Source organism: Panthera leo, chromosome F2 (assembly GCF_018350215.1).
Source record: "Panthera leo isolate Ple1 chromosome F2, P.leo_Ple1_pat1.1, whole genome shotgun sequence".
Classification (NCBI taxonomy): domain Eukaryota; kingdom Metazoa; phylum Chordata; class Mammalia; order Carnivora; family Felidae; genus Panthera; species Panthera leo.
The window spans coordinates 37,229,434-37,242,293 of NC_056695.1; the positions used below are offsets into that span (position 1 = coordinate 37,229,434).

Genomic DNA, 12,860 nt, shown 5'->3' on the forward strand with positions numbered 1-12,860 from the left:
TTTTTTTTTTTTAAAGGTTTTTTTTTTTTTTTTTTCTTTAAGAGAGAGAGGGAGAGAGAATGAGCATGGGAGGGGCAGAGAGAGAGGGAGACACGGAATCTGAAGCAGGCTCCAGGCTCTGAGCTGTCAGCACAGAGCCCGATGCGGAGCTTGAACTCATGAACCCTCAAGATCATGACCTGAGCTGAAGTTGGATGCTTAACTGACAGAGCCACTTAGGAGTCCCGAGATCAGTGTTTTCAACAATGATGATCTGGACATTCACATGCAAAAAACAAACAAACAAACAAAAAAAAAACCCAAAAAAACCAAAAAACAAAAAAACAAACCTAGACTCAGGCCCTGCAGTCTTCACAAAAATTAACTCAAAATGAATCATAGACCATAAAAATAAAACTCCTAGAAGATAACATAGGAGAAAATACAGATGGCCTTGGTTATGGCAATGACTTTTTAGATACAACATCAAACATGATCTATGAATGAAATATCTGGTAAGCTAGACTTCATTAAAATTTAAATTTTCTGCTCTGTGAAAGGCGATGTCAAGAAAATGGATGACAAACCAGCGACTGGGAGAAAATATTTGCATTAAGACATATTTGATAAAGGAATGTTATACAATATATACAAAGAACTCTCAAAAGCTCAACAGTAAGAAAACAACCTGATTAACAAATGGGCCAAAATCTTAACAGCTACCTCACCAAAGAAATACAGATAGCAAATAATCATGAGATGCTCAACATCATGTTATCAGGGAAATGCAAATCAGAACAACGAGATACTGCTACACACATAAGAGAATGGCCAAAATCCAGAACACAGACACCACCAGAAGCTCGTGAGAACATGGCATGACAGGAACTTTAATTCATTGCTGGTGGGAATGTAAGATGGCAAAGTCACTTTGAAAGACAGTTTGGTACTTTCTGACAAAAACTAAACCCATCCTTACTGTACAATGCAGCAATCACACTCCCTCGTATTTATCCAAAAGAGCTGAAAACTTATGCCCATACAAAAACCCACACATGGATGTCAACAGCAGCTTTATTCCTTGTTTTTAAGTTCACTTATTTTGAGAGAGCGCGCGAGAGCGCACAAGTTGGGTAGGGGCAGAGAACAGAGAGAGAATCCCAAGCAGGCTCTGCACTGTCAGCACAGATCCCAATGTGGAGCTTAAACTTACAAACCATGAGATTGTGACCTGAGCCGAAACCAGGAGTTGGACGCTTAACCAAATGAGCCACCCAGGTGCCCCGACAGCAGCTACATTCTTAATTGCCATAACTTGGAAGCAACCAAGATGTGCTTCAGTAGGTGAATGGATGAATAACTGTAGTACATTCAAACAATGGAGTATTATTCAGCACTAAACAGAAATGAGCAATCTAGCTATGAAAAGACATGGTCAAACTTTCAATGCATATTACTAAGTGAAAAAAGCCATTCTAAAAAGGCTACGTACTGTATCATTCCAACTATATATGACATTCTGTAAAAGGCAGAGATAGTAAAAGATCAGTGGTAGCTGGAAGCTGGGGGAGTGGGAACAATGAGGGTTTTCAGGGCAATGTAAATACTACAGTAATATAATGATGAATATGTATCATTACACATTTATCAAAACCCACCACATGTACAACACCAAGAGTAAACCCTAACGTAAACTATGAACTTTGGGTGATTATGATGTGTCAATGTAGGCTTGTCAACTTTAACACGTGCCACTTTGATGGAGAATACCCTTAATGGGGCAGGCAATTCATGTGTAGAAATGAGAGGTACATGGGAAACCTCTGTACCTTCCTCTCAATTTTGCTATGAACCTAAAACTGTTCTAAATAAAAATAAAACCTTAAATAAAAATAATTTACTAACACAGCATGGTGATGATGAGGAGACAATGCAGGACAGGGGAAATTCACAACCTGGACAATTAGTCACTAAAAAATCAAGAATTAACCATCTGCAGAGAGCAAACAGTCAATGTAGGAAAAATATTTTGGTCATGAGGATCACCATCCCACATTAAAAAAAATTTTTTTTGAATGTTTATTTTTGAGAGAGTATGAGCAGAGGAAGGGCAGAGAGAGGGAGACAGAATCACGAGCAGGCTCCAGGGTCTAAGCTGACAGCACAGAGCCCAATACAGGGCTCATACTCACAAACTGTGAGATTATGACTTGGGCTGAGTCGGATGCTTAACTGCTGAACCACCCAGGTGCCCCTCACCATCCCACATTTTAGAACTAATTTCTTTACATATTTTTTCTTCCCTTAGAGTCTTCCTTGGCCACATACATATTTCACAAAGTCAGCTAAGTCATGATTAAACAATTTTTTAAAAATTCTGATAACTGATTGAAACCACAAATGTACATGTTTCAACCTGCTACAACAGATGTTCTAAAATTATGATTCCTAGAACTTGCAATCTCAAATGAGCTATCTGCGGGGAACAGCTGACTTAGCCAACAGGATGAAATGCAACCCACTGCATTACTCTGATTTTTCTAGATAAGTGACTTTAAAATTCTATTTACTTTTTTTTTTTTTAACGTTTATTTATTTTTGAGACAGAGAGAGACAGAGTATGAATGGGAGAGGGTCAGAGAGAGGGAGACACAGAATCTGAAACAGGCTCCAGGCTCTGAGCTGTCAGCACAGAGCCCGACGCAGGGCTTGAACTCATGGATCGCGAGATCATGACCTGAGCCGAAGTCGGCTGCTTAACCAACTGAGCCACCCAGGCGCCCCTTTACTTACTTTTAAAGTTACACAGAGAATAGTGAAAACAATTGTAAGTGTTAAATTTTTCTTTTTCTTTTTTTTTTTTAAAAAAAGGGCATTAAGCCCAACACGCTTGAAATCAGACCCTGAGATTAAGACCTGAGCTGAGACCAAGAGTCAGAAGCTTAACCGACTGAGCCCCAGGCGCCCCTAAGATAAATTTTTAATATGCCTTTTATCCTCTCCTTTTTAACAAGAATTCTTCCATATTTCACTCTTCTTTCAGCGTGAAAGGCAATTAACACTTCACTTACACACAAGGGCTAGTTTATGAAATTAGCGTACACAGTAATGTTAACTGGAGGATGGAGCCACACCCAGGCAAAAATGGTACGCACGTTCAACACATACACATGACTAAAGAGATGTGAGAGTCTTACTGCTTTCCAATGACATAAAATGATTTTTAAATTATCTACATACACCATTGTGTTATTCATACTTTCTTAATTCTGCCACAAATAGTGGTTTATTGTACCCAAAGATCAGTTAACTGTAGTTTAGTTCAATAAAGAGTGAACATTTGTTGGAGCACCTGGGTGGCTCAGTCTGTTAAGTATCCAACTCTTGGTTTTGGCTCAGGTCATGATCTCACGGTTATGAGTTCGAGCCTCCTGTGGGGTTCTGCGCTGACAGGGTGGAGCCTGCTTGGGATTCTTTCTCTCCCTCTCTCACTGCCCCTCCTCTGCTCACGCTCTATCTCTCTCAAAAATAAACATTAAACGAACAAAAAAGAAGCGAACATTTGTTAAACCTTGAGCCAGGCTCCTAAAGACGGGAGCGTGATACACCCTTTGTTTTCCTTGATGGCACTACCAGAGTCCTAACTTTAATGTGTGTCATTTTTCAATATCTGGCTCTTCTACCAAGTGCCATAAAGACAAACTGTAATGCTTTTTGGCTCATCACTATATCCTCAGGTCTATCTTGCTTAATTCATGGTAGGCATTCAGAAATATTTGTTAATAAATAAACTGATACTACAAAATATAAATTAAAAACTCATCTAATAAATTAAAAGTATAAACATCCCTCAATTTCCTCAATATATAAATTTGACCATTAAAACTCTGGGACTGGACAAAAACATAAAAGACTCTTAAATATGGAGAACAAACTGAGGGTTGCTGGAGGGGTTGTGGGAGGGGGAATGGGCTAAATGGGTAAGGGGCACTAAGGAATCTTCTCCTGAAATCATTGTTGCACTATATGCTAACTAACTTGGATGTCAATTTAAAAATAAAATTTAAAAAAGTAATAAAATAAAAATAAAATTAAATTAAATTAAATTAAATTTCTGGAACTGAAGGGGTGCCTGGGTGACTTGGTCAGTTGGGTATCTGACTATGGCCCAGTTCATGGTCTCATGGTTTGTAGGTTCAAACCCTGTGTCGGGCTCTGTGTTGATGGCAGAGACTGCTTTGGATTCTGCGTCCCTCCCATCTCTGCCCCTCCCTCACCTGTACTCTCTCTCTCAAAAATAAATGTTAATAAAAAACTAAAAAATTCTGGTACTGAAAAAATGTATTTTAGTTTTCTTTTAAAAACACTGGTAAATTAGAGCCACTCAGTAAGACTGATCTTAAAAAAAATACATCACTGTATTGTGAAGAATCTAACCAAATGTTGGAGTCATGTACAATACATATATATATGTATGCATATGATATATAGAAACAATTGATAATATAGTGATAAATAATACATATGTTCTGAACTTTACATACCTAGACAAGTCTTTTTCTCTTTAATAGTGTATGGATGAGAACAAGAAAGGAAACTAATAATAAATGTGAGAAAACTTGGGGTGGCTGTGTGGCTCAGTCCGTTAAGCGTCGGCTTCAGTTCAGGTCATGATCTCAGTTCGTGAGTTCGAGCCCCGCAACGGGCTCTGTGCTGACTGCTCAGAGGCTGGAGCCTGCTTCGGTTCTGTGTCTCCCTCTTGCTCTCTGCCCCTCTCCCACTCGCACTGTCTCTGTCCCTCAAAAATAAATAAACACTAAAAAAATTGAAAGAAACATAAAGTGAGAAATCACTACTAAAAATCAGTATTTCTGAAGCAATACATTCTAGAAGTTTTAAAGCGTTTCTGAGACTACAGTGATATGATAGCTAGTAAAAAGTTTGGAAAAGAGTAAATTAACTTGGGAGAGATCAAGGTCTCTGAATACTAGGTTACCACAAATATAATCTAATCTCCATTTTCTATAATGAAAAAATTAAAACAATTTGGCCCACTTCTATAGAAGCTTCAAGAGCTACAAATAGTTATGTTTTATTATATAGTAACTACTACATATAATTCACAAATTCTATAAAGTATTAATCTAGAAATCCTGACTTTCCCTATGTACATTTTATGACTTTTTAAATTCTTTACATCATCTTCAATAAATTTCATCTAACTCAAAGCACATCATCTTCATTTTTGTCTCAAGATTATCCAAATACAGAATTTTTCTCAATTCACATACAATTCTGGCCAAAGATACTGTATCTCAAGCCACAATGTTCATTTGCCCAACATCTGGATGGCTCTTTATTTCATTAGTCCCATAGGCATATGTTCATGATTTGTATAAGAACTTACTATTCAGCTTTCTTTTGGTGATCTTTAAAAGGCTTGAATTACACTGACATACACAACTTGTAAATGTGAGGTTTTATCGCCAGTAAAAAATTTCTGCTATATGTTAAATTTCTTTGCCTTGAATTTTGATTGATTATATACAGTCAACTCCATAAACTTCCTAAACTAAGACTGTTTCAGACTAACATGTTTCTTGGGTCTGATACTTGATTACAAGCCAACAGCCTGTTCCTGTTTCTTGGGTGTGGGCAGAAGACACAAGACTGCTAGGTCAGAGACAAAGTGAGCAGCAAGCCTCAGCGTATTTGTAGCATATCTCCTCTCAGACCAGTCCTGTGGGTACAGTATAAAAGGCACAAACAGTAGATTGCGTTACAGGAGAGAGGAACACTGAACTTAAGAATCCACTGAGTTTCACAGCAAGCTCTAAGGAGACCTGTTCTTTGTGCCTGGAGGGACATTACTTCTTCCCTCAAGGCTTCTCACTGCAAACCATGAGAAATGGTCTGGGTATAGAGGGTGGTCAGGGCCTTGTATTCTTGGCACATTCAGCAAGTTGCATATGAATGCATATACTAATTTTCTCCCAACAGTGTTTTCCCAAACACAATGCTTGTTATTTGAAATATAGTAACTGAGAGGGCACTCCACAATATGAGAGACTAAAAATTAAAACAAAAGGTAACTCCTTCTCTTTTCTAAGGGGTCATTTCTTAACATTCACAAAATATACAATATTTTAATGAGCTTCCTTTAATAAAGTATAAATAATCAAAAGTCAGTACTTTTAAATGGAGTCTTCTAAAAATGACTTCATCAGCATTGGTATTTTGATGACAATACAGGCAAGTAAGATCTCACAAATCATGTCAGGTACATGAAGCTTAAACTCTGTCTTACCCTGAGTAAGTAACAGTGCCAAGATGAAGACATAACCGCACTAAATAGAATTGTACTTTTTGTTAGGTTAAAAATATACTTCTTATTCAATTTTTTTTCAAAGTTTATTTATTTAGAAAGAGAGAGGAAAGGAGGGAGGGAGGAAGTGGGGCAGGGACAAAGAGAGGGAGAGAAAGAGAATCCCAAAGCAAGCTCTGTGCTGTCAGTGCAGAGCCCAATGTAGGTCTCAAACTCACAAACCATGAGATCATGACCTGAGCCAAGACGGAAAGTCAGATGCTTAACCAAATGAGCCACTCAGATACCCCAAAACTATACTCTTATTTTAAATCCAGTGATAATGATGTTTCAGAACTAAGAGGTAGTTACATTTTATTAAAGAGCCACCACAATTTCATAAACCTTTTGTAACCCATCCTATTTAATATTTAAATTTAATCCTTTTTCTATTTGATAGTTGAGTATATAGTCAAATAAGACTTCAACAAGGATATCAGAATGGATCCCAATAGGTACACAAATCTAGTAAGGCAAAAAACTACATATTTTAAAACAATATTAAAATTTGATCAGTTGCCATTATCAAACATGGCTAATGTAAATGCTTTTCATGGTTAACAATGAATTAGAAATTACTGAATAACCTTATAGCTGAGAAGTTTTATTATAATCATCTAAGTTAATACAGTCACAAATTAAAGCCAGAAAAACTTATGACGAACCTAAATTCAAAAACAGATCCAGGTTAAACACACCTAAGTGAGTCTGAACAATAAGTAGAAATCAATGACTAAACCTAAAAACTTCAAGACCATAAAACACGTATTATCAGTAGTAGAAACCTATCAGACCCCTCCAATCCCAAGTAATACAGAATTAATAATTGTTTATTATCTGTAGCAAAGATCATTACTTATAGGATTTATTGGGTTCCCCAGGGAGGATCACAATAGGCTTCAGGAAAAAATGTGATTCTGTTGAAATACTTTGCAAGTTGGTAGTATGTAAGTGAAGTTTCTAGAGGAAAGACTAGTGTTTTGTTGCTCTCAGAGGGGTCTAGGATTCAAAAAAGGTTTTAGAATCATCTATTTTAATACCTAAGGACCTCTTTCTAGAGTCCAAAAACAATACATTATCAGTTAACCTCAATATAAAAGAAACCTTCCAAGGGAAAAATAAAAACAAGGAGAAATGTCTTTCAGTTACTTTTAAAAGCAGATACATAAAAAAAATAAAGCAGACACATATTATCAGGTATAAATAGTCCCTAAAACACACACACACACACACACACACACACACACACACACACAAAACCTGTGTTGGGCAAAATAGTTTATGTAACGATATTTTACAAATACTAATACAATTCTTAACTTGCATAACATTTCAGAATTTTAAAGCCTCAAATACTCAAAGTTATCCTATAGAGATTCAGATGAGTTTATAAAGTATACCTATTATGTCTAAACGCTATAATCTAGAGACATATATTTTAACCAAGCATGTTCATGTGCTAGGTTGACTAAAAACACCTACTCATTTTTACAGTCACCAGCAATTCAACCATGCAATCTGAAAATAAAAATCCAAACATCTTTCCTCCTCAACTGTAGCTTTATATTACTTCAAAGCATCAGAAATACAATATATACGGTAGATAGATCCTTTAGTTGGGTGGTTCACAAATTTAGCAGTTATCTAAAATCATCATCACCAGCAGCATCATCATCATAAAAGTTACTACGGATCCTACCAGATATTATTGCAATTAGGAACATTTCTTTTAACAAGCACCTATCGTGGTGCCAGGCAACATCCTCAGACTCTGTATACTCTATTACTTAAAATAATACCACTCCTAAATACTTAAATACAGGACAAATATTAACCTCATTTTTCAAAGGAGATAACTGATGCTCAGAAGAAATAAGCTCATTACCAAGGCCACAGTGCTATTAATAGTCTAGCCCAGGACTATGTGACTCCACAGAATGACATTGCTGCACCACACAGTTCCAGGGGTCCTGCATGCATGATGCCAAGCACTGGAACATGTGGCCTCTGGACTGTACCTCTGTGCCATTTGCTGTCCTTCAACTATTTTGTTTAAATACTGGCATATATGGGAATGCAAGCTGGTGCAGCCACTCTGGAAAACAGCATGGAGGTTCTTCAAAAAACTAAAAATAGAACTATCCTACGACCCAGCAACTGCACTACTAGGTATTTATCCAAGGGATACAGGTGTGCTGTTTCGAAGGGACACATGCACCCCCATGTTTATAGGAGCACTCTCAACAAGAGCCAAAGTATGGAAAGAGCCCAAATGTCCATTGATGGATGAATGCATAAAGAAGATGTGGTATATATATACAATGGACTATTACTCGGCAATCAAAAAGAATGACATCTTGCCATTTGCAACTACGTGGATGGAACTGGAGAGTATTACGCTAAGTGAAATTAGAGAAAGACAAAACTCATATGAATTCACTCATATGAGGACTTTAAGGGACAAAACAGATTAACATAAAGGAAACAAAAATAATATAAAAACAGGGAGGGGGGCAAAGCATAAGAGACTCATAAATACGGAGAACAGAGGGTTACTGGAGGGGGTGTGGGAGGAGGAGATGGGCTAAATGGGTAAGGGGCATTAAGGAATCTACTCCTGAAATCATTGTTGCACTATAGGCTAACTAATTTGGATGTAAATTAAAAAAAAATTAAATTAAAAAATAAAATACTGGCATATATGTCACATTTGTTTCACTCACTGAGATTGAAGACAACAAACCGTTATTTACATACTAACAAAAAAAACTTTGTAAAATTGAACGCTATATCCTGAAACAGTCTTCAAGAGTTTTTATGTTTTACATTTATGTTTTATAATTTATGTTAAGACTACATAAAATCAGTGCTATCACATTCTGTACATATTACATTTAAAATGCACAATACAGGAATTTCCAGGTTGGTGAACACATGAAGGTACAGGGAGGGTGGTGCACCTGGAGAGGGCGTGCAAGCTCCTTGCCCTTTCCCCATACTTTGCCCTGTGCATGTCTTCATCTGGGTGTTGGTTAGCATCCTTTATCATACCCTTTAATAAACTAGTATAAGTTAAAAATATATACATAGGATATACCTTTCAATTTGTGGCGGCTGTTTATTGGTCTTAACTGCTTTAAGAAATTCAGTAAAATATTCTGGCTTTACAATCGGACGTCCACAAATGAGTGCACATATTGTCTGAAAAGAAGAAAACATATGTGAATACATATACCCATGTTCTAGCTTTTCTTTTTTTTTTTTTTCAGAAACTACAAAGGGGCTGTTCTATTATGTTTTCCCTTTCATCTCTCTAAATTTATAAAGGAGCCACAATCTATAAAATTCAAATCAATATTTGGCCACTAACTTAGTTTTAGTAATACAAATCTCTGTAGAATGATTTGATTTTAAGAAGCCACCAATTACAATATTAATTTAAAAACTGCTTTGGGGAGGGGGTGCCTGGGTGGCTCAGTTGGTTAAGCATCCAACTTCGGCCCAGGTCATGATCTCATGGTTTTTGAGTTTGGGCCCTGCATCAGGCTCTGTGCTGACAGCTCAGAGCCAGGAGCCTGCTTCGGATTCTCTGTCTCCCTTCTCTCTGCCCGTCCCCTGCTTGCGCTCTGTCTTTCTCCCTCTCAAAAAATAAACATTAAAAAAAATTTAAAAAAAAAACCTTCTTTAGGGAAGGCAGAACATAAGACATAAATCAATTTTAAAATGTATTCCAATTTAAAAGACATTAAAATATTAAAAAGTAGATCATAGGACTAAGTCTATCAGGTACCCTAGAGATAAACATGAGTTTTAAGACCTTTTCTGCCTAAAAAAATGCCTTTTGAACAGATTGTAACTATGGATTCAAGTATTTTTGAGAAAGTAAATAAAAGAGTAACAGTTTGGGGAGGGATAAAAGCTCAAAATATACAGAGATCAGGGAGGGTGGGGGTGGAGAAACCGCAAATAGCAAGTGAACTATCAACATCAAATATATCAAAACCTGAAAAAGATTAGAAAATACCACTGAATATAAAAATCAAGATTCATCATAACTTTAGGAAATAAAACAACTGAAAAATTTCTAAATATGTTTCTAATAACAAGAGGTAGTACTTAAATATGAGCAAGCAGCTTAGGGTGTCTCTCAAGAATGAAATCTGAACACACCAACCTCAAATGTGAGTGAAATAACTGACTTCTGGCAGGAAGCAGTGATGTGCAACTCAACACTGGACTGAGTAAGCTCTGATACATGTGATCCTGGGCAAAGGATTTAATTGGTCACGCCTTAGTTTCTTCTTCAGGAAATAAAAATTGAACTGAATGTTCCTTAAGTTTCCTTTGGGTTCTGACATTTAATGATTTTAAAAATATAAGATAACTTGTACTTTTGGATAATTTACCCCAAAAAGAATACAACAACTAGGTTTTCTTTTTTGGCACATGACTGATCAAAAGTATCTGAAAAAGGACTGCTCTACAAGTCAATGATGGTGTATATCCAGTGACTCTCTAATAACCGCTGCCATTAGTATCCCACTCACTGGAATAGTGTGTACTCTGGTGAATGAATGCTAGTTCCAGGTCTGTCACAGACTCAGTAAATCTCTCTCAAGACCTTCCAACTGCCTTTGCTCTTATTTCATAACCACCAAGTGAAAGCATGACTACCTAAGTTTCACTTCTCAGGTACCTTAATACCTTCAAGGGAAGTCCACACATAAATACGTGGTCACTATAAAGGTGCATCCTTACGGTAAGCTAATAAATGGACATTTTGATTTACTAGCATAAATTGGTTAATCACTCTGAATTTATAAATCTATTTCATAAACTTGCAAATATGGAATGATCCTTGATCAGAGATAACCCCACCAACATAAAAGTTTAACCCGAGGTTCAATGTAAGCAGCAAGTCTTTCTCTATGATACCTGTTTAGCTAAAATACTTATATTCTAATTACATTAAATATTAATGGATTTTTGCATCTAATAAAGGAATCTAAATATTTTTTGCTTTTCACTATAGATACTAACCTAAAACAATCTCACATTATCTATAGTCAACCTGTTTAAAAGGAGACAAATCACCTCCCAATGTCATTCTTCAATTAGCTTTGGATACGACCAAATCTGATGAAGATGCAAAATCTGAAAACACACCAAAATATATCACTGCTTTAATGAAGAGTTGGCACCTTCTAATGGTGTGTACCTACATACATGTCTCTAGATTGTGAAGATAATATTAACTGGTAAGAACTTAGAAAGTCTGTGATTAGGGCATTATAGAAAATAGAAACTAAGTAAGAGAGCATGAGACCATGAGATGAGCTGGAGGAAGACAATCTGATAGAAGAGACCAGAGATGCTAACTTCGGAGACTGGCAGTTGACTTCCATCACTTTGCTTTTAGACTGAAGATATCAACTATAAACTTATTGGTGAAAAGTATACCATAAGTCATTTTTAAAATGCTAAATCAAAACCTGAAATATAATTTTATGTGCTTTTGCTTGTCTCAAATAATAAGAGTTACCTCAAATAATAAGAGTAACTTTTCAAGTTACCTGAAAAGTCATTCTAGCCTATATGGTATACAAACGCACGGATTAACATATATAAATCCACAACGAACAGCCCTGATAATTGTAAAGTAAATGGCTTGTGTATAGTGGGAGAGTAAGCTTAAATTCAAGAACTTATTTTAACATAATAACAAGGCATTCAACCTACTTTAATGGTAACTTTGACTGATATCATGACAAGATGAGTACATTCTTCTGTCCAATTGTTTACAGTAAGTCCTCCAAGTTGCAATATAGCTTGATTTAAAGCAGTTTTCCCAGAAGCATCTAAACAAGAAGAGCATGCAACCAAAGCCTCATATTCTACTCTGTAAATGAGAATAAGTTACATACAGTTGTATTATCATAGCTCCAGAGAGGGCAACTTATAGTACTGTAAACTTTAAGCTCATGTCACATTCTGTTATTTTAACTTTTACGTGTTATTAAACTTCCTAATTTATTAAATTATCACTTCCTAAGTCTTAAGTTGCACTTAGGAAAAACAATGATCAAAGTTAACATTATGCTTTCATTGATGTGGAATCAAACAAACGTAGCTCCCATTAAGGTCCTCAGAGACCAATCACACTCTTATTCACCCTTGGCACTACCTATGATTGGCAAAGAGCACTAACCACACACGATGCAAAGTTCACTAACATGCTAAGAAGGAACTAAATTAGACGGTTTTCAATTTATTATCTATAAATAACGTGTCCTTTAAAATTTGAGTAGTGCAAAGCAAAGCCATCCATTTTTAGTATCAATTAAAAAAATCCTTACCTGAATTTACTTTCAAACACTCCAAAAGTAACTCTGTCCCCGGTCTTCAAAGCTTGGGAAAAGCCATTCTGCATTTTTTCCTCATTAACAAAGGTACCATACTTAGAATTATCTTTTATTGTCAATATAGGAGTTTCATCTGTTTGACTCTGGGGGAAAAA

General features: G+C 36.3%; 1 protein-coding gene across 4 annotated transcripts in view; it reads right to left on the reverse strand.

Annotated features, from left to right (window-relative positions):
- NBN (nibrin) overlaps window positions 1–12,860 on the reverse strand; it is a 50,924-nt gene that overhangs the window by 34,613 nt on the left and 3,451 nt on the right. For all 4 annotated transcript variants that reach the window (XM_042923228.1, XM_042923227.1, XM_042923226.1 and 1 more), the window contains 3 exons: window positions 12,700–12,848; window positions 12,083–12,242; window positions 9,441–9,544 (listed from right to left, as the gene is read on the reverse strand). In XM_042923228.1, coding sequence (XP_042779162.1) covers window positions 9,441–9,544; window positions 12,083–12,242; window positions 12,700–12,848 — 413 coding nt within the window. The remainder of the gene's footprint in view (window positions 1–9,440; window positions 9,545–12,082; window positions 12,243–12,699; window positions 12,849–12,860) is intronic.